Source organism: Nelumbo nucifera, chromosome 2 (genome assembly GCF_055504915.1).
Source record: "Nelumbo nucifera cultivar China Antique chromosome 2, China Antique-T2T, whole genome shotgun sequence".
Taxonomy (NCBI): domain Eukaryota; kingdom Viridiplantae; phylum Streptophyta; class Magnoliopsida; order Proteales; family Nelumbonaceae; genus Nelumbo; species Nelumbo nucifera.
The window spans coordinates 10,793,740-10,815,128 of record NC_142650.1 but is presented as its reverse complement, the minus strand read 5'-3'; the positions used below and the strand labels follow the sequence as shown (position 1 = coordinate 10,815,128).

The window sequence follows — 21,389 nt, the reverse complement described above, 5'->3', positions numbered from 1 at the left end:
TAAGAAGTCGTCCCTGTTAATGGTACACTAGATTTGTTATTTTATTATAGTGGGAAGAGACCAATTCAAGTGAAAAGTTTTCTTATTTATTTCATATCCAGTACACAAATTGATGAGTTCATAAAACATATATGAGACAGAAATGAATTAAAGTAGCCAACTCTGCTGTGGTTAGGGGATATGAGAGAGAGAGAGAGAGAGAGTAGTACACCCGGCCATTGTTTTGATCTTTGCATTCAATCGTACTGGTTATAATGACCTTGTGCTATTTAGGCTGTAACGTTGGTGCACCACCCGACCTAAGCTTTTGCAATCTGCACGGGTCGTGGGGGCTTATATTCTGAGTTCCGTGATGGGCCTGGGCCTGAAAACTCAGTTTTGAATCCACTTGGATTGGACTTGGGACTTGGGAGTGACGCCTCAGTCAGCTGAAGCTCAACTGATGACCCGGGTTATTCCAACCCAAGCTTGTCCTTCCCTCTGTAGTATAGTGTTTACATACATAATACATTGTGTATTCTTGCCAAGTATGTATGCGAATGTTATGTATTTGCACTATTATGTGCATTCTAGAGTACATTGTTACTATGCATATGATCAGTTTGGGTCCACATTCATTCATACATGCACAAACATGTATGAATACAGACCTTATGAATGTTATATTTGCATGGAAAATAGCTTCCTAATTGGGTCAAGTAGGGAGCTACCACACACAACCTTCTATCATTCTGCCATGTAGAGGGTGACGTGCCAACCAAAACCATCAAGTAGGTGATCCTCTCTAGATAGACCACCTGCTCAACTCTCCAATTCACTGCATCCTTCTATCCCACCTTTTATTAGTATTCTCTACAAATAATGTTAACCATTTAAGGCTTTAATGTTATACTTACCCAGAAAAAAATGGGCTTATTGTGGTCACATGGCAAGTACTTTTGGACTCAAATTTGTCGCATTAACAAAGGATAGCTAGAGGAACTTGTGGGGCCATTTTGCTCCCATACTATTTAATTGTTCTGCTTTAATTTCTTTGCTAAATAACTTGATTAGTAGGAACACTCCCTGTCTATGTTTATTCTACAAATAATATTTATATACAATCTTATTTATTATATTCCTATTGAATAATGAAGCCTAAATGAAAAAGTAAAGGTACCAAACATGAATATAAGGACCTCCAAACCTGGCCTCAGTTATGCTATGACTCAGTCTGAGATGGGCCCATACCTGGCCCATGTTTCAGGTCTCTTAGGGTTGGATATGGTCAGCCTTAAACCAGCCTGCCCAAGCTCTGCCCTGCTATTGTAAGTCTAGAAAAGATCTTTAAAAAAATAAAAGAAATCCACTGGTAGATTATTCTTCATTTTGTGTGGCCAATCTTTGGCTTCTCAAAAAGATCTTGAGGATGTTCTAGACATGCATATTGCTTTGTGAAGCTCTTAATTCTTCATGAATATGTGCAAGGGTACTATTTCACTTTACAAAGTATATGCTTGTCCATTGTTGTAGGCTAACTCTCCAGGAGACTTGTTTAGGGTCTCAAATTTTTTGAGTATATTTTTAACTTTTTGTAAAATAAAAAAATATAGCCAAGGGCCATTTGATAACAGTTGAAGAGGCTGAAGCTGGAAAATGGTTTATTGCTTTGTCTTTTAGTTATTAATTTATTAAGGATGTTCTAAACTTCTTGATGGCAAAAACTTACTGCAGGGTTCATTACTATTTACTATACATTCTCGAATGTATTTTTTAATCATTTTATATACGAAAAGACAAAGCAATAAGTCATCATTTAGTTCAGTCACTTCAGCAGTAAAAAATCTCCCTAGGGTTTTTTGTCAAGTCTATAAGCCTCTCCTGTGTTTTAACCCTAACAAAAACCTCCCCAAAGGCTCAGTTTGGAAGGATTATAAATACAAATGTATAGAGTGCAAAACCTTGTACATTGTATTGTTTTGTATATATATTTGGACTGTACATAATTGTAGTTGTACTCTTTTCAAATTGAGCTTAAGACTGCATTTGAAAATGGTGCAAATAAGTGTAAATGCAAATATGCCGAGTGTAAAACGGTTCATATAAATTGTAAAAGTGGGTTAGTTTTGCACTGACAAATTTACCTTCTTATCAAACAGACTTTTAGCTATAATGGATGCAAACATTAAAACCCACTTGAATGCAAATTTACTTTTTTTTTATTTTTTATTGATGTACTTTTACATCTTATCATCAATGTAAATATGCATTGGTCTTTCATTTGTCAATGCATAAATATAATGTTGCCAACTACAGGCAAAAGTGAAACAAAGTACAAATTTACTTTGAACCGGGATTTACACTTCATTTGCACCGTTTCCAAACACAACCCAACATTTTGAGAAAAAGGTGCAAATATCTCCCTTCTGTTAGTTTTCCCGTAACAAATCAAGACATTAATACAAGAGGAGAATGGAGGGATGGTATGCTCAAACCCTGCATCGATCATCTCATCTACCCAATTCTATCTCGTTATTGTTGACAAAGTTGGTTAAGGAAATATTTGGTATTTTGGAAAAAAAAAAAATTTAATGCATTGCAATAGTTTCCCATCTGAAAAACTAACGGAGGGAGGGAGGGAGGAGGTATTTGCATGCCATAGGCATAAGACTAAAGATTATGTTTTCGTTGATCAGGAAATGGTACCAAGCGAAAAATAATTATAAATTGAAGCTCTAAGCAGATAGTTATTAAAGATGTTAAAATGTTGAAGCTTTTCCATGATCGATGTATCGAATAGGCCATTTTGGGATTATATTGTAGCAAAAAGACGAAGTTCTGAATGGGTAGCTCCTAGTTCTATTTGCTGCTTCCTGCATTATTAGAGTACATTTTTGCTATATATTCTGAATTGTACCTTTGTTAATTTGTGCTCAGGGATCAAAGTCAGGAGGCGATTACCTGAGTATATATACGTAATTGTAACTCTTGAGCAGCGCAATTGTATACTACTATACTCTATCGCTGGTGCATTCTATTACAATACTACTATACTCTTGAGCAGCGCAATTGTGCTCAGGGATAAAATAATGTAAAATATAAGATTTTGCATTCTATTACAATATTTGTACTTTTTCCAAACTAAGCCTTAATTATAACAACAAACACCAGGTGCAAAACCTAGAAAGATTAAAAGAACTACAATAGTGGAATCTTTTTATATATGGCACGGCATGGCATTGAGGAGCTCACGTACAACCTAGCCATGACTTCTCCACAAAAGTACAAAACTAACAAAGTCGTTGAGTTTGGCCACTTCAAAAGGCCTAGTTGGCATAGTTGGAGGGTTATCATCATCACTAGGTTTTGGCTGTGCTCTTCAACAGTTGAGTAATGTTTTTTGTATAGAGGACAGGATTTTGTGCAAGGTTAGAGCTGGTTCTATTCTGTATCTTGGGGGGTTGTGTTTTAGGTGTCATTGTCATCCCTATCTGTTGGAATTGTGACTTGCCGATTCCTTGCAAAGTCACCTGGACAAGAGTCAAGTGAGTTACAAGTTGATTTGGCAGCCCCCCATCGAAGAAATAACTCCAACCAATCCACAAATATGTGCAGCCTGCTGTTTTTGAGTCAGAGCTGGCAGTTTTTGAAATTGATGAGGAAAATCCTAACTCTGATACGGTTCACTCAATATATGAAAAAAAACAAGGAACCCTATGAAGGTACATACATACATAACTACATATCCATTCCATAGCTACCATATATGCATCTCTATAATAAATGTTCCCGGCCCCAATCATCATAAAGGTTAAGGGCCGGCTTCTTTTCATTTCTATCAAATGATGCATGCATGATTTAATTTACTAATAAGTAGTTTTTGTTTTAATCACTACTTACTACATGCATATCAAATTAAAGTTGATGGAACTTAATTAGATATATAGGAGCTTTAATTTATTTAATTAACAGCTAGCCCTAGCTAGCTGGGAACCTGCAGATCACAATGAACAGATGAAATTCTTGTGCAATTAAACCAAATTATTCAAATATATATGTGTCTGTGTGTGTGTGTTATTACATGATGAGTGCATACATTCAGGGTTTAATCATTAATTGTCTGTGGCTGGGAAGTGGAATTAGTGGAACCCCGGCCATTCTTTTTCCGGGCCATGCTGTATAATGTGTTGTAGGTGCAAATTGTCGGGCAAGGCAGAGAATATATACATATATAAAATCATTCACATGTACTTTTGATTCACATTCCCTTGTGATTGGTTGCTTGCTTGCTGTGGCATGTGTCTAATTAGCTAGCCTAGCCTAGCTTTTCATTGCCCATAACTGCCTGTAGTAACTTATTATTATTGTAGGCTTGATGAGGGAATGTCTTACTCTTGCTATAACAGGATTGGAATAGAATTAGTTAGAAGAGGATGAAGTAGTGTTTCACACACACTGACCCCATGCCATTTGATCGATCATGTTCTAGTCTAGTTGCAATTGCATTATGACTCTGAAACTTGCTAACCCATGATCAGTTCATACATTTTGGCTTATATATATACCTCTGCATCATCTAGGTTCTTTGCATCCGTACCCTCGTGGCAGCATATGCCAAAGCAAAAAGAAAAAGGGAGGAAAAAAGAAATCCCATTTTCCCTCCATGAGGTATGAAATGGCCAAAATGGCCTCAAATAATTGTCTGTTAGAGTAGTCCGTAGTCCCCAATGGGCAATTACCAATTAATGCCCCACCACATTATTAATGCAAATTCTATAATGCAGAGGATTGCACTGCATGCATGCTTTTTTAACTTTTAAGCGAGGAACATCCCATGTATCCAATTTCTAAGGCCCCACCTTAAAGTTTGAGAAGGACTAAGAGAAAGTTCAATTGGATTAACTGAACTCCCCAACCACTTGATCTTTTTGGGCCGGGGGTGCTAGCTCTACAGAGAGAAATGATGGGAAATCAATCATTCAAACCAAGTTGGTCTGTGTTCATAGCTAGTAGAGGATTAATGTAATTTATACCACCATTTTAATTAGACTGCTGGTATGTGAGTTTACCCAATATATATATATATATATATATTACTAGAATAGTTGTGGTAGTACTGGTGCAAAGAATCTAGATAACGTTAAGAGGGTGCAGATAGCAAAGGAAGATAGGGTGGGGGATTCGGGAGTGTTGGGTTTGTTGCAAGTGGGTACGTATAGACATGGCCTAATGCAAGGCGTAGAGGGTTAAATTGAGTCCACCTGAGCTCGATCGGAGCTGTACCGTTCATCAGATATATACTGGAGGAAGATCTCTAGCAGTGTAGCAAGTATCAACCCCCCCCCCCCCCCCCCTTTCGTGGTCCTTTGGCGACCTATTATCTCAGCTGGGCCTGGGACACCGCACACAGTCATAGTGCCGTAAGTCATCGGTGGCTGGCTATGCCAGTTGCGAGGGAGCCTCGTTTTTGTCCAAGGAAAACAACTGTTCCTGTAAGTACTACTTCCTCCTCTTTTCGATCCTTATTTGCTTCTAATTCTTTCATTAATTTTAGCTAGTCTCGTTGCCCAGGCGATTTCTTTTTCCAACTTATAACTAGTTTGGTAATTAAATGAGGTGGTGGTGCTGTTTCTCCAGTCGTCTCTTCCTTCTTCTTCTCCTAACCAGTGCCTCCTATAGTTTTCTTGCTAGCTAGCTACCTCAAAGCTAAGAAACACCAGTTGCCACTTGGCAATGAGATTGTCCTCATCTTTACATCTGTGACAATTAACCTTTTGCCTAACTGCCACGTGTCAACCCTTTCAGCTCTAAATATCATGAAAGCGTTGTCCTATATCAACCTAAAAATCTTGGTCAGTTATAAGTGGAACAAGGAAAAAAAAAAAAAAGAAACAAAAATATCTTGCCCACCAAGAGTGATTGATGATCAGGTGAGAGTGCTTGCTTAATTAAACGGATAAAGCTCATTAATGCATTCTTTCACCCCCGATAATCTTACATCTTAGTACTCAGCACGCAACTGATTTAGCGTTTAGCTCATTGATTTTTAGAGCAGCAAGTGAGTAGTGACGACCACAACGGACGGACTTTCATCGGATATCACTTTAATTGAGCAGTATTTTAGGTGGGAAGGGATCGCTTTACTAATTAATGGTGATGATGAACTAGCTGCTAGCGTGTGATTGGTTTGACAGAACAGAACACTTTCATACAAAGTTCTTATGATGAGGCAGTCTCACTGCAAACTCAAAATTTTGAATCATTGAGTTCTTTCAGCTTTGCTCCTGATCATTGATTGGATCCTGCCCATCCAAGAGACAACAGTACTACGCTTTCTCATTGAGGCATGAGCACTTTCTGATTTGCTAGTTATTTCTGAAGCTTTTATAGTCTTTTTTTTTTTTTTTCCTTTCCAAACTATCCCAGTGAATGCATTAGTAACAGATTATAGGTTACAAGCATTCATTTACTAACATTACTGATACAGACAATATAGATACAACTTCTAGATAGCTAGGACATTTTCCCACTACTTCTACGCTTGTAGTCTGTACTCATTCATATCCACCAATAAAATGATTCCACATCAAAGGACAGCGCGCTTACATAGTAAGAAGGCAACTTAACAGTTGTCAAGCATCAAAGTTGGAATAGAAGCTGCAACTTCATCACTTGCAGAAACTAATCAAACCCCAAATCACAGAAAACCAACACAAGGTACAGAAATTAAAACAAGATGAAAACCCATTACTTTGACTTAATTTGGAGTTGTACAAACAGAGATTAAAAAACGACCCAGAATCAGCAATCATGTAGAGGCTGCAATTTAGTACCTTGATCTCATTATCGGTTCTCTTCTGTGTTTGATCCTGTTTTTCACTGGAGAAGATGTATTAAGCCATAATCGTCGTCCGACTCTGAGAAGGTAAGTAAGAAATAATAAGAAGGGACCCCCTTTAGTGTATACACGTAGCGGTGTGGAAGCTTTAGTACTATACCTGGAAGCTGGAATCCAAAGTGCAAAATAAATTTGAATTTAGATTAGAGTTGGTGTCCGTTTGTCTGTGTATCCTTGCTTCGTTAAACTGACGTGGACTGCACCCATATTTGATGTGTGACCAACTCATTGGCGGGTATGAGGAAACACTCGTACAAACGTAGGACCAAAACACAAAGTGATCAAAAATCCGAAAGCTTTTTACATGGAACGCCTGTCAAGTGTCATCTCCCCACACCGAATAGCTAGTGAATACAATTATGATTATACAATCGTGCTGAATGGTGAATAGAAAAGTTGGACTCGGATTGAGGCTTCCGTTTCACACCGACACACGTTGACGGTTGACCCACACTGCCTCTGATTGACTGATTCTGATTCGATTCAAAATGTCGCCCTTGGTTTACTGTACCCTGTCCTATAGATTCGGATCAGGATGGTCCGACTATACCGATGGTCTCCGGCCAACCGGATCAATATATGAATTGAAATGAAATGAAAGTAGTTGGGAGTTGGGACATACTGTATGCAGAATCGCCAGATAGGAAAACTCGTCCAACGCTTGCACTTATACCTAGCTTCTCCCTTGTTAGGGCCGTTTGGTACCTTTGCTGTTTTTAAAGTATGAACGTGAGTCACCGCCTTTTGAGTTTTTTTTTTTTAAATCTTTCTATTCGATCGGCATCGGTTGGAGTCTGTTTTTGAGTTAAAAAGAGTCATTGCATAAAAATCCCTATCAGGGTGTGTTTCAACTTTCAAGAAACATCAGTTGAGTTAATTAGATGTTTCATTCTCCAGAAAGGGCTAGTTGTAGGGGGAGCTGGAATTCAGAATTCTGTATCCGTACTTCTCCAAACAATTTAAGCTCCGATTGATTGATGTAAAATTGATGTGATGTTCACATGAACAATAAATACAAATTTCTCACCAAACAGGGTTAAATACAAACAGTGATGCTTGTGTTTCAACTTTCAACTGATAATATTGCAGGTTGAAACACCAACTATGTCTTCTCTTGTCCCTTGCGTTGTCTTGGTTCAATCCCCGGCCTACATTCAATTTAGATTTCTTGCATTTTTCTTATACTTTCCTGCGCTTCATATCAACGTATATATGACATACTCTCTATGATCAGATACCCACAATCTGTTCTCACATCTTTTACCTACAGCACATATTACTGCTGTGAATTGAGAATCTCTCTCGTATCATTCATGGGGTGATGATCTAAATACACAGCGGCGTTGTTCTATGGATAAAACAGAGTGTGGGTAGCAGATCCTGACTCCTGAGTGTTCTATTAAAGTGTGCGAATTTGATTATTATATTACCATCTGTCAAAGAAGCTGGACAAAAGACAAGACATTGAATTGGAACCTTTAGTTAATTTGATTGGCCCTACCCAAATGAGTTCGGATCTGGTCCCATCTGCCATTGGGAATATCTCCTTTATCATTCACGGGGAAATGCTTCAAATACACGGTGGTAGTATTCTTTGGATATAAATGTGGGAAAAATTACAAGTAGCAGATCCAGAATATTGTCCTTTATGGCATGGCAAGATATTCTCGATGTATGGCCGCAATGGCTGTTTGGAGTAGGACCTTGTGTTGTGACTTTAGATCATCTTAAGGCCAAAATGAAGGAGAAATCAGAACTTTAGAAACATCGATGATATTAATGGGTCCTTGCAGAAAACAAATGAGTAGAGCTTTTTTGACCAAGGGCATCATCTCCTATTGGAACCATACTAAGAAGTACGAACGGGACTGTAAGTGTAACGCCCGTGTATGCTGACGGTGACGGTGGGGTAGCCAAAGTGAATAGCATTGTTTGTGGGATTGATAATTGGGTGATATTAGAATTGGATAGGATATCCTCCGCCCAGGCGCCCACCCAACGTCGGGCCACGGGCCCACCTACTCGATATTTTTCCAAGATGGACTTTGGAAGTTGGAACCATGATGGCCCAATCCAGAAGCTCCATACAATTAATTCCAAGCCAAAAAAAAGAAAAGATCTTGTTTTCACACCAAGCGTAAAAGGACCGGGATGGACCTAGTCGTCCTTTAATTTATTTATTTAAACGGGCCCCGTCCCGCTAGTCATAGACGCATTATAATTTATAAAGCCCAGGGAAGGGAAGGGGGGATCATCAAAAAGCTCATATAGACATGATAATGCATGCCAAGATAGAAAAACAGGGAGGAGACAGGTGGTACACATTGCTGGAGGGGAGCACTTGTGAAGGGGCCGAATGATGAAAAGCTTTTTGAGGGGCCCACACGTGTGAACATGCCTTTCTTTTGGCATTGGTAGGAATGGGCCAATGCCCCCACCCCCCGTCCGCCCGTCATCTTTAGTGCCTTTGGGCGAGCATGGTTCAACCACACGTGTGCCTGTGTGTTGTAAAATAGGAGATAAAAGCTTCCCACATATGTACATCTCACTTGCTTAATTTGCCTACTTTTACGCCTGGCCGTTCCCTTCTTCTTTAAACTAAAATAACCACATAAGTAGTAGGGAAGAGGGTACTTAAACAAAGTAAAAGCTTGCCATAGACATTAATAGGGTACTTGGTAATTGCAAGTGATGACTCAGTACTCCTCGATCCTTAAGACTTTGGAGGACGGCCCATGTTATATTTTTGACATAATAACTGCAACTTTTTGTACTTTGTTGGGTGCGAGATTGAGTATTATTGACACACAACATTTTGGCTTTACACACTTATTAGGGTTATAGGTCCATATGTGCATTGGATTTGGACCCTCTATATTTCTTTTCATATTTGGGGAAATAACCCTACTAAATCTCTCCGTTAAAACCCCAAACCCAAATGGTTCCAGTTTAATTATAAGAAAACCGGGGGTAGAGAGAGTAATTTAGGTGTACGTGGTGGATGATCATGGAGGGATGCCGAATGACCATCTTGATTGCTGGCTGGTATGGGTAGTTATGATGGATACAATTCTTTTCTTGTATTGCCATTCCACCAGAACTTTAGGTAATATTGGATAGGTTTGGTCTTTGGAGTGTTTCAACTTCATTGGTTGTTTCTAGCTCAATAATTACATTTTATGTGGTCCCACTTTATGTCCTCACATCAGCCCAGCCCACTCTTTTAATCAACATAATCATGGGGCGGGACTTAGGGTTAGGCCAAGAGTTACCCATCCCTAACTAGCCACAAATATAATTAGGGTCAATATTAATGGAGCCATTTCCTAAGAACAGACATGTATCCGTATGTGTAATTGAATGGGTGTGTGTGTGTATACGTTTATATTGGATGCAATTAGGGCTTTTTAACATTGTGTTATATTTGTTGATTCCCCCTTATAATATGTGCTTGTGTTTTCCATTCATTAGTTGTTTGAAAGCGAGACACGGTCATAGTGGGGTCTCACTTTCACTATCGAATCTAAGTGTCTTTAGGGAGGACCACGCAAGGCTACAGCCTATAAGATGCGAATAGATAAATGGGTACAAATAAAAATATCAATGTGTGAAGAGAGCGACGTCTCTCTCTCTCTCTAAAATAATATAAATTAAACAAACAAAAGTTCATAAGACAAATTGAATTAAACCCCATGTCATTAACTTAACACCAAAGTTGTATGTTGGTGCCAGGCAACCTACACTTATACAGCGTAGCGTGCGGACTTAATCTAAACTGTTTATTTAACGGGTTGTATGGGGGATTTTAGTTAGATGTCCATGTGATGGTCCACTAATTGTACGGTATTGATGGAACATGTTGGGTTTCGAAAGAAGCTTTAAATTACAAAAAAAAAAAAGGATGATAAAATTTCAGTTAAGTAATAAGCCAATTAATGGGTTGGAGGTATGGGGCAGAACAAGTTTCTTAGGCGTGCATCCTGGCGTGAGCCTGAGGTTATCCTAACATGGATGGGCTACCTAAGCATAAGCAGTGGCAAATAGGTAGAGACAAAAATCTATTCTATTATTAATCCCCTTTTGTCTTTCCCTCCTCTCCTCTTCATAATGATAATACAATTTATTATAGTTGTCCAAGTCTAAGGTTGAATGGTTAATGAATGATGACATGGCAGAGAAGGAGAGAAGAAACATTCCCACAAGGGCCACAACCTAACATCCTATCCTCTCCACTCATCTCCACTGCCATAGGTATAAATAGCTTTACTTGCTTTAATTTCTCTCCTTATTACATCCATTCATTAACCATCTAATGGAATAATGGATTTTCACAACTCCACCCAATCCCCCCCCCATTAGTATCTAGTGTTAATAGCCAGTAAGTACTACTAGTGGTAGTGGTAATGATCGTTTTCTCTCTCTCTCTCTCTCTCTCTCTCTCTCTCTCTCTCTCTATCTATCTATCTCTATCTCTCTCCCTTTGTTTTCTCGTTTCTGTTGAATTCAATTTTGACAACTGAATGTTCATTAATCTCAAGTCCCTACTACTGGTGGAATAGAGAAGAGCTTAGTGTGTGTCTGTTGGTGTTTTAGATTATGGCATTTGAAGAGAAGGTTAAGATAAGGAGCTACAACAGTCGAATTGATCGAGGTCGGGTGGAGGATCTGGAGCGAAGATGCGAGGTAGGGCCAGCACAGAGCGTTCTTCTCTTCACGGACACGATGGGCGACCCCATCTGTAGAATCCGAAACAGTCCTCTCTACAAAATGCTGGTACCACCTATTCATTCTATTCCTTTCCATTAATTGTGATCTATATCTTGTTTCAATTCACCCTCTCTCTCTCTCTCTCTCTCTCTCTCTCAAGGAATGAAGGAATTAGTAATAAATAAAAATTACAATTCACTTCTAATCGTAATCTTACTTAAAATATGTTATAGGTGGCCGAGTTGAATAACGAATTGGTTGGTGTCATTCAAGGTTCAATAAAGTTGGTAACCTTCTCTACCCCAACCAGGAATCGAGCCGTGGTGGGTTATATCTTGGGCCTCAGAGTTTCGCCTCATCACAGACGAAAGGGCATTGGTTTGAGCCTGGTGCGACGACTGGAAGAATGGTTCATTGCTAATCACGTCGACTTCGCCTACATGGCCACCGAGAAGGATAATGAAGCCTCGGTGAAACTCTTCACCGAGAAGCTTGGGTTTGTCAAATTCAGAACTCCTTCGATACTCGTTAACCCAGTGCAGTACCACGCAATGCGTATCTCACGGGAGGTAAAGGTTGTGAAGCTTAAGGTAGAAGAAGCTGAGTACCTGTACAGAAGATTTATGGGCTCCACCGAGTTCTTTCCTCATGACATAGACCGAATCCTGAGGAACAAACTGAGCTTGGGTACGTGGGTCGCTTACCCGCGAGGCGAGTCGTGGGATGAGTTGAGATCAGCTGGGCTTGTCCCTTCTAGCTGGGCCATGGTCAGTGTATGGAACAGCGGAGGCATATTCAAGCTAAGGGTAGGCAAAGCACCTCTTTCTTGCCATATCTATTCGAAGAGCTCGAGAATGATGGATCGAATCTTCCCCTGCCTGAGGATACCGGCCCTGCCGGATGTCTTCCACCCCTTTGGCTTCTATTTCATGTATGGCATGCATGGAGAGGGTCGGAGGTCCGGCGAGTTGGTTCGTGCACTATGCCGGTTTGTACATAACATGGCTACTGAATGTAAGGATTGTAAAGTAATCGTAACGGAGGTAGGGGGTTGCGACGCAGTGAGACTTGAAGAAATCCCACATTGGAAATTATTGTCCTGTCCTGAAGACTTGTGGTGCATAAAAGCGTTGAGAAAGGAAGATCAACATACTGTAATGGGATGGACAAAAACCCCAACCACAACTACAAGAGGAGTAGTCTTCGTCGACCCTAGAGAAGTTTGATTTTTGATGATTATTGAATCCAAAGGGCAAAGGGGCCCTGCAACTACTACAACCCAACCCCCCACTCAGATGTAAAATCTGTATGCCTGCAGTCCATCTCCATCCCAGACCCTCCTTATGGTGCCTTGCTCTTGTTCCTTTCAATTCCACGACATAGAATCTCTAGAGATTTCCTTAATTAGTCCGCCCTCAGTGGCTTTTCTCTGTTGTATTCTCTCTCTCTCTCTCGTAGTCTCGTGACATGAACCAGTCAGGCGTCTGGGAGTGGTGGTCCATCTCTGGTGTGTCCCCGCTACAGTACAAAGTCCGAAAGGACCTACCCCTCGCAGCCTGCCAAGTCTGACTGGCAGTGTAACTTTGCAGTGCAAACTGCAAAGAGAAGAGATGGGATGCGATTTACAAGGGAAGCGTATAGCGCGCGAGAGACAAGGGAAATAGCTAGCCCCTAGGGGTCCCCCCTTCTTCAGTGAGAAGAATACATACTGAGTAGTTGAGTAACTGAGTACCTCCTCCGCCTGGGCCTGGCGACTGGCTCGTCGTCTCGTCTGCTTTATCGACGGGGGGATTCGATCATCATACATCGATGATCCGTTGCCACTCTCTCTCTCCGTCTCACTAGTCACTATTGATCAGTACTCACTACTCAGTCAGTACTAGACTACTAATCACTCACTCACTCACTCAATCAATCCCCACCCCCATATCCCCCCATGCCCCATCCCAGTCAGTAGTAATAAGTCATTCCCGGTTATCTTGCATTACCGTTGCGGGCGGCACTGAGACCAGATGTGCTCCTCACACGAACATTACGGGAGATGTTCCCAATGCACGATGGATGTGCCTGTGAGGCGTCCGCCTCATGTGTGAAGAGTAGATCCCGTTCCGGCGGCACTGCCCAATGCCCATTGGTCATTACTTTAACCGGGGGAGGGGGCTGTGTCAACCTCAATCCGCAGACAGAGTCGAGCATGCACGTGGAATGTAATTCACTCACCGATAATCGGGTGAATTGGTGGTTGCAATTACAAGTGGAAAGTCGTAGTCAAGACCATATATGGATAAACTGGGCAGGAGTCAGAGTCCGTAGCCTTCCCTATCCGTGAAACAAGGAACCCAGCTAGCTAACTATTTATTGCCTTTATTTGATCGAGTGTATTTCGATATGCATGCATGTGAACATTGTGAAGCAACCTCTACAAACCGGGAAACTGATTGTAACGATGATTAGCATTTAGTAAGATGACAATGACGACGACCGATGGCAACCAGGACGACGACCACCACCACCACCACCCTGATGATGGCATGCAATGGTGATGACTGATAAATCCATATTGCCCACCCCCACAAAAGAAGAAAAAAAAACAACCCAAACCCATCAACTCCATCAGCTCATGAATTCCAATACTTAGAGAGACCAGCCTTTGTCGTCTTATCAAAAATTAAATAAGTTTGTGTGGTGTGGCCGTGTGGGGCACGGCATGGATCAAACTCAGACCACTCGTCCAAATTCAAATCTCTAATTGCTGCAGGGCTTAAGCCTTAAGCCATGTATGTCTATGTTAAAAAGCTGATAATAGAAACGATGTGAGGTCTGAGGCCACCAGGCCAGTACACTTGTTTCTGCCTTGTGAGTTGTGTCTCTGCTAAATGATTTAATTAATAATATTGGATGGAGATAGATTAAAACAAATTCCATAGAGTTACCATTTAAGGGAACCTTTAATTTTGGTTTTATGCTGATATAAAAGGGAAAGGAGGCAACAGAACATGTGTGCAAGGCAAGGGATCCTATCCATGGATGTGACTTTTGAGAACATATGCCAACGACCGAACCCAACTCCAAAAACCGATTGATTCGATCTTGGACCCTTTCGTAATCTTTGTGCTAATGACTGTCGGCAACTCAACTCAGCTTTCACTCTCAACACACTAGGCGTCTAAGCCCTTGAGTTGATATGCCTGGAGACCTTGTCTCTCAATCATCAATTTTCTACCCGCTATTAGGAAAAAAAATAAAAGCCATTAATGATCAAAAGTTTCCTGTTTTTGCTGCATTATTGGTTCTACAGTTTGGAGCCATATACCAAAACATATGGCCCATAAATTAAATGATGATGGACACCAGTTTATACTTCTCTAGTAATATAATTATAGTTAAATATGATACAGCTTAATTATTATGCAGTTTAGTGCTCAAATATAATCTGGATTCTGGAATGGGAAAATGAAAAAATTAAAAAGAAAAATCATTAATGAAACATACGGAATCTTTAGAGAGATGGCCGATGGGGGAGCCAGCCATAAGCCATTATTGGTATACCATCGTCGGATATCTCTGTTGATCCCAAATCTACTTTTGCAGATCTGGTGCAAGTATTTATGTTGCTGAATTTTGATCATGTAAGGATTGAAGAAAAGAAACCATTATTGAGCGGTGGTGAAGCTGTGATATTTTTCTTTTTTTAGGAGGAGGAGACTAAACATTCTGTGCTATTATCCCTTCAGACTTGCTCCGGTGGGTAAGTGCTCTCATGTCTGTCTCTGGTCCCTAAAATTAAGCAAGGATTTTCTGTATCACACCCTTCCAACTGGAACAAACATGGTATTATCATCACTACTCCATTTGATTCTCATCATATCTTGAACAAATTTGAAAGCAAAGCCCAGTTCGTTTCTAAAGGTTTGGTTGAGAAAGACCATAAAAATCAACGATTTTCTTCATTTTTCCATACTCTCTTTTGACAAGGGTTTTGATTTATCTCTTATGCCTAGCTATTTAAATTACTCTATCGAAACTCCCTCTAAATTTTTATGATGAAAGCTTCTTGAGATTGATTATTGCGTAGCTACGTATGTATATGTGGTAGGGTCCTATGCATTGATCCAGCAACTTTGAAACTAACACGAATGTTGACGACTTACATGTAAAGATGGGTTTCGGCAAAATACTGTCTTTGAAAATTCACCAAAATACTACACCCGTTGTTGTTACAAACAATGTTGTGAAGAATAGGAGTGCAGACAAAGTTTGAAAACAAAAGATTATCATAGTAGTTCAAAGGAACAAATTAAAGGATATAGTAGACGCTTAAAAAGGATAATGGTCCAATAAAATAAAACTGGGCCAGAAAAAATGAACAATTACATCTTGAGAAGGAAGAACAATTAAATCATAAGATCAATTCATGCAACATCCTATTCAGCTGTCCTTTAGGGATGAGAAGGAAGAACAGTCAAATCCTGGGATAAGAGATGGTGATGATCCTATTTTGATGGAAATTGATCAATGCAAGATCCTATTCAGCCATCATTTAAGGAGGTAGTGATCGATGATGATATAAAATGAAGAAGAAGATAGTGTTCGACAAAATGCCTCTACCAAAATTAATGATTGAAAGGAATTTCAAAAGGAAGAGGGACTTAAGAAAGAAAGATGATGTTGTGATCTATGTTTAAGAAATGTTTTGGAAATGAATTCCCATTAGAAGAATTGATGCTCATACTGCATTACAGGATCTTCTTACTTGAAGAATCAAGAAACATTAGATGAATCAGTTTAAGTGTGTTAGAGCAGGAAAGGAATTCGTAGAGAGAATGGTGGCCGCACAATCTAATGTTAGGAGGAGATGCTGGGATGATGTGACTACTATTTGGATGGTGGAGGAAGAACAACAAAGGAAGGAAATAAGTTAGAAAGTAGAAGATTTCAGGGGTAAGAATTATTTGGTTAAAATTGAAAAACCGAATCGAAAGTTTTGGTTTCGGTTTTTCGGTTTGGTCTTTCGGGTTTTGGTTAATGCGGTTCAGTTAATTTGATTTTTGAATATTTTGCCTTTGGTGTCTGTTTTTAGAATTAGAAATCCAGTTGATTGAAAAATCAAATTAACCGAACTTCGACTATTTCGATTGTAATTAAAAAATAAAACAAAAATTTTCGACTTTGACTATTTCGGTTTTTCTATGATTCGTTTCAGTTCAGTTTTCATTTTTTCAGGTTTGGTTTTTAAAATTTTGTTTTATTCAATTCGACTAGGAGGTGAGTTAATGAGTCTAAAAAATGAATCAATCTCGCTTATGGTAAATCTATCCGTACTATTGAAAAATCTTATCATAAAAAAAAAAAACACACATTAGGCCAATTCTTCTTAAGAAGTAAAATCAAATCGGAAAAAGATATTTGAAGGATGATTAATTAGAATGAAGAATGGAAGATAATAGAGAAAAAAGAAAAAAAAAAGAATCAATATAAGGAGAAACATGAGACTTTGCCCGACAATCAATCAGACATAGTTGGGAAATCATGAGCAATTAAAACAAATATTATCATCCTTGGTAATCTTCTTTGACATGGGTATAGATTAGAGTCATAGTTTCTTTTGGAGGGTTTCATATGATGATTTGTTAATCTACATGTAGAAATTGTTTTGGGATCCTTGATTGAGAATTCAGAAAGGAAAGGGGACGTTCAATTCGGCTCGAAACAAGAGTTGCCAGTGGGCCATTTCTGGCCCTTTTGGACTGCCATTTTTTTTGCTTTGCTTTTACAGAAGTGAATTTGAATTATTAAAATGTGATCATCCCCTCCGTGAAATTTCTATTTCACTAAAACCCCCAAATTTAGAATGTTTAAACCCTGCATTTCTCATACTTAATTCTGCTGCATAAAAGCAGCCAAACGATGGAGTCTAGGGAGGCAAAGAATTCAGTCCCTAATTAATTCTAAATTCCACCCTGGTCCAAACGCAACTTAAAAGGCCCAACTAGATAGCAGACCCTTCGCCATATTTCAATTCCGATTCCAATCCCTCTAGAGGAGGAAGTTATGGGTGGGTCGCTTTATTTTGGAGATGAAGATCTGAAAATTTTCAGATCAAGAAAGAATATGCATCTGGGTTTACTCTCTGACAACTCATCTCATGACAGCCATAGTAAGTCATGTAGGTATTTAGTCGATTTATCAAACCCTGACATGTTGTCACAGGTGACTCCTTCGTCGCGCTATCAAGCACCTACACTGAGCCATCCGAGTGCCAACCGCATGCCTTCATGGTGTCAACATGTGTGTCATGGGTGGGCTTTGCTTGTATTTTGTAAGGGGGACCGCCAATGGCGTTATTGTAATTACTTAGTATGCTTTTTCATCATTTTGATGTTTCCTATTGTCACTCCCCCAAAAGCTTAACGTACTCTTTGAGGGGAGGTAGGTAGTCGAGTGAGCTCATAAGCGTGTAAAGGTTAAGCACGAGATCCCCTCGACACTGTACTGTGTGCTTGTGCTTACCACTGATTAATGCAATACAAGTAGCCTTTTGCTAATTCGTGTGCCATCTTGTTGCCTTTGTGTGTGTGTTTGCTTTGTTTCGTAGGCTTACTCGCCCATTTCGAGTGCCGCACGGGGCCCCAACGATTACCCCCGTGACAGTTGGTATCAGAGCAGGTGCTCCTACGAGTACTCTGGACCGTCTTCGTCCCTACATCAACCCAATGAAGAACAATCGGGGCATTTCCGATGACACACCACATGGGCGGATTGAAGCCCACGACACTGACGAAGCTCCACTTGACGAACCTACCAAGACACAAGCCCCAAAGGGGCGTACAACCAAAGCTAGCAAGCACGACAAATCAGTCGACCAACTAGCTACCGTGGACATGCGCCTCCTACGTTGCGAGGTGACAGTGGGAGACACCCGAGATCGGGTTGATGAACTCCACCTCAACCTAGAGACGGTTGAGAATGCAGTGGTGGAACTAGAAGGACGTTTCAATGGCGCCCTCAGAGACATGCACACCACCATGCAGAATTCGGGAGCTGGGCCTTCCCAAAACAACCTGCAGGGCTTGCTAGACGGATTCCAAGCGCAATTGGATGAGATGAGAGATGAGATGACTCTCCTAAAGAGGGCAGTGGCCAACACACCAAGCACTCCCTCCACCCTAGCTTCCATGAACATCAAGATCCGAGAGCCAACACCCTATTCGGGTGCCCGGGATGCTAGGGAGCTCGACAACTTCTTGTGGCAATTGGAGCAATATTTCTCTGCCATTGGCATCATTGACAACCAAACTCAGGTACGTACAGCTGCTATGTATTTGACTGATATCGCAATGTTATGGTGGCGTAGGTGTTGCCAAGACATTGAACGTGGAACCCGTACCATCGACACTTGGGTTGGATTCAAGCGTGAGATCAAGCGACAGTTCTACCCAGAAAATGTGGAGTACTTGGCGCGCCGAAGAATGAAGAATCTCAGACACCAAGAATCACTACATGACTATGTCAAGGAGTTTCGGCCTTGACGTTGGAGATCACTGACATGTCAGACAAGTATCTTCTGTTCAATTTTATGGACGGTCTCAGGCCATGGGCCGAACTCGAACTCCAGCGACGTGGGGTTGAGGACCTCGCCACTGCCATGGCCATAGCTGAACAACTTGTTGATCTGAGAACACCTAAGGAAGATGTGCAAAGACCATCCAGCCCAGGTACCATGAGTTTGAGTGGGGGAGATCCACAATCAACCCCTACAAAGGAGAAGCCAGTGCCCGCGAACAATCCTTACACTTACCAACAAGGGAAGAAGCCACAAGGAGGCCCAAGCTACCAGGGCCACCAATCCACTAGGAAACCTCCTCCTACGCCGTGTTACCTTTGCAACGGGAAGCATTGGACAAGTGACTGTCCAACCCGAAAGAAAATAACTGCCCTCATCGCCAAACTCAGCGATAGTGAAGAGAGTGATGAGGAGAAACCCACAGCGGCGCCCAGAGTAGGCGCCCTCCAACTCATCAATGTCATGGTCAAGAAAGAGGCCACATCAAAGCGGCCCACCAAAGCCCACAAGGGGCTGAGTTATGTAGACATCACCCTCGGCGGGAGGCCGACCCAAGCCTTGGTGGACATTGGGGCCACCCATAACTTCATTTCGCTTGCGGAGGCAAAGCGACTCGGCTTGACCACCACCAAACAAACTGGGTGGGTCAAGGCTGTCAACTCCGGGGCCAAAGCAGTAGAGGGCACGACCCATGGAGTAGAACTCCGAGTTGGACCATGGAAAGGACCCATCAATCTATCTGTGGTTCCCTTGGATGATTTTCAGGTGGTTCTTGGAGTGGAGTTCCTCAAGCAGGCGGAAGCAGCACTTATGCCACACATCAACAGTTTGCTTATTCTGGACGAACACTCCCCTTGCATGGTTCCTGTCTCATCGACCTTGCAGATACTTGGGAAGCAGCTTTCAGCCTTGCAGTTGTACCAAGAAACTATCAATCATGAAGACAGCTCTGCATCAACAAGGAAGAACCCCTGTCAAGTACCTCTCATCGACACTGGAACTGGTTGGGAAGTCGTCACCAGGAAGAAGTCACCCCCAAGACAGTTCCATTTTCAGCGCCAACACCAATGCCAGCACCCAAGTCAACACCAGCAGCAGCATCAGCTTCAGCGCCAACCACATCAGCAGAAGTCGACTTTGCAGCAGAAGCCGCAAGTGCCCGCAATTGGTGGGCCCAACAGAAGAAGACCCAAGGCCGTGTCAAACCTTGCCCACATCTACTACCACAACCACCGGGGAGAGCGAGTGCCACCCAAGCCATCTAGGGACCACATTCACATCATCCCTACAACTAGTTCCCGTAGTAGCCCGGTGAGATACCCTTGGGGAAAAATGCATGGGAATCCACACCTTAATAATCCAAGACACCATTTTGACCCTTACCTGGCCCAAACCTACCCCTTAGCCAAACAGAACCAGTCACTAACATACCTTGAGGCTGCCAGGAAAGGACTTAGCCATAGGAAACCCCAACAGAATGAGCCAACCCGACCATGCCACCAAAATATACACCTCGGCCTTGGACGACAGCCGGTTCGGGGAGCAGCAGAAGAACCCTCCTTCCGCAACAGTGACTTTAAGGGACCAGCCGAAGCCGATCTCCGAGGACGTAGATCGAATTGAGTGGGGGAGAATGTCACAGGTGACTCCTTCATCGCGCCATCAAGCACCTACACTGAGCCATCCGAGTGCCAACCGCATGCCTTCATGGTGTCAACATGTGTGTCATGGGTGGGCTTTGCTTGTATTTTGTAAGGGGGACCGCCAATGGCGTTATTGTAATTACTTAGTATGCTTTTTCATCATTTTGATGTTTCCTATTGTCACTCCTCCAAAAGCTTAACATACTCTTTGAGGGGAGGTAGGTAGTCGAGTGAGCTCATAAGCATGTAAAGGTTAAGCACGAGATCCCCTCGACACTGTATTATGTGCTTGTGCTTACCACTGATTAATGCAATACAAGTAGCCTTTTGCTAATTCGTGTGCCATCTTGTTGCCTTTGTGTGTGTGTTTGCTTTGTTTCGTAGGCTTACTCGCCCATTTCGAGTGTCGCACGGGGCCCCAACGATTACCCCCGTGACAATGTGGCATTGGTATGAGTACTTTTGCCGGTTGAAAATTCCCCAAAGGGCAACGGGGTAATTCCTGCCCTGAACGATTGCAGAGCATTTAATGCAAATGCATGATCCTAACACATTTACTCCCAGTCCTAGGTCGTTGATAAAGGGATTGTGGTTGGTC

At 41.5% G+C, this 21,389-nt stretch overlaps 2 protein-coding genes across 5 annotated transcripts; both read left to right on the top strand.

The window, feature by feature from the left end:
• Positions 1-5,318: 5,318 nt before the first annotated feature.
• LOC104597318 (putative N-acetyltransferase HLS1-like) lies at positions 5,319-13,017 on the top strand. 4 transcript variants are annotated; one of them, XM_088899173.1, is made up of 3 exons: positions 5,319-5,471; positions 11,471-11,650; positions 11,818-13,017. In XM_088899173.1, the coding sequence occupies exons 1-3, from the start codon at positions 5,421-5,423 to the stop codon at positions 12,808-12,810; spliced, it is 1,224 nt and encodes a 407-aa protein (XP_088755299.1). In that variant the 5' UTR covers positions 5,319-5,420; the 3' UTR covers positions 12,811-13,017. The 4 variants fall into 4 exon arrangements, with proteins under 4 accessions (XP_088755299.1, XP_088755302.1, XP_088755300.1 ...); XM_088899176.1 differs by lacking the exon at positions 5,319-5,471 and adding an exon at positions 10,887-11,128; XM_088899174.1 differs by lacking the exon at positions 5,319-5,471 and adding an exon at positions 11,145-11,277.
• A 1,557-nt stretch (positions 13,018-14,574) lies between these two features.
• LOC148801920 (uncharacterized) lies at positions 14,575-21,084 on the top strand. The gene is made up of 2 exons (XM_088899172.1): positions 14,575-15,332; positions 17,795-21,084. The coding sequence occupies exon 2, from the start codon at positions 19,131-19,133 to the stop codon at positions 20,769-20,771; it is 1,641 nt and encodes a 546-aa protein (XP_088755298.1). The 5' UTR covers positions 14,575-15,332; positions 17,795-19,130; the 3' UTR covers positions 20,772-21,084.
• The last annotated feature ends 305 nt before the right edge of the window (positions 21,085-21,389 follow it).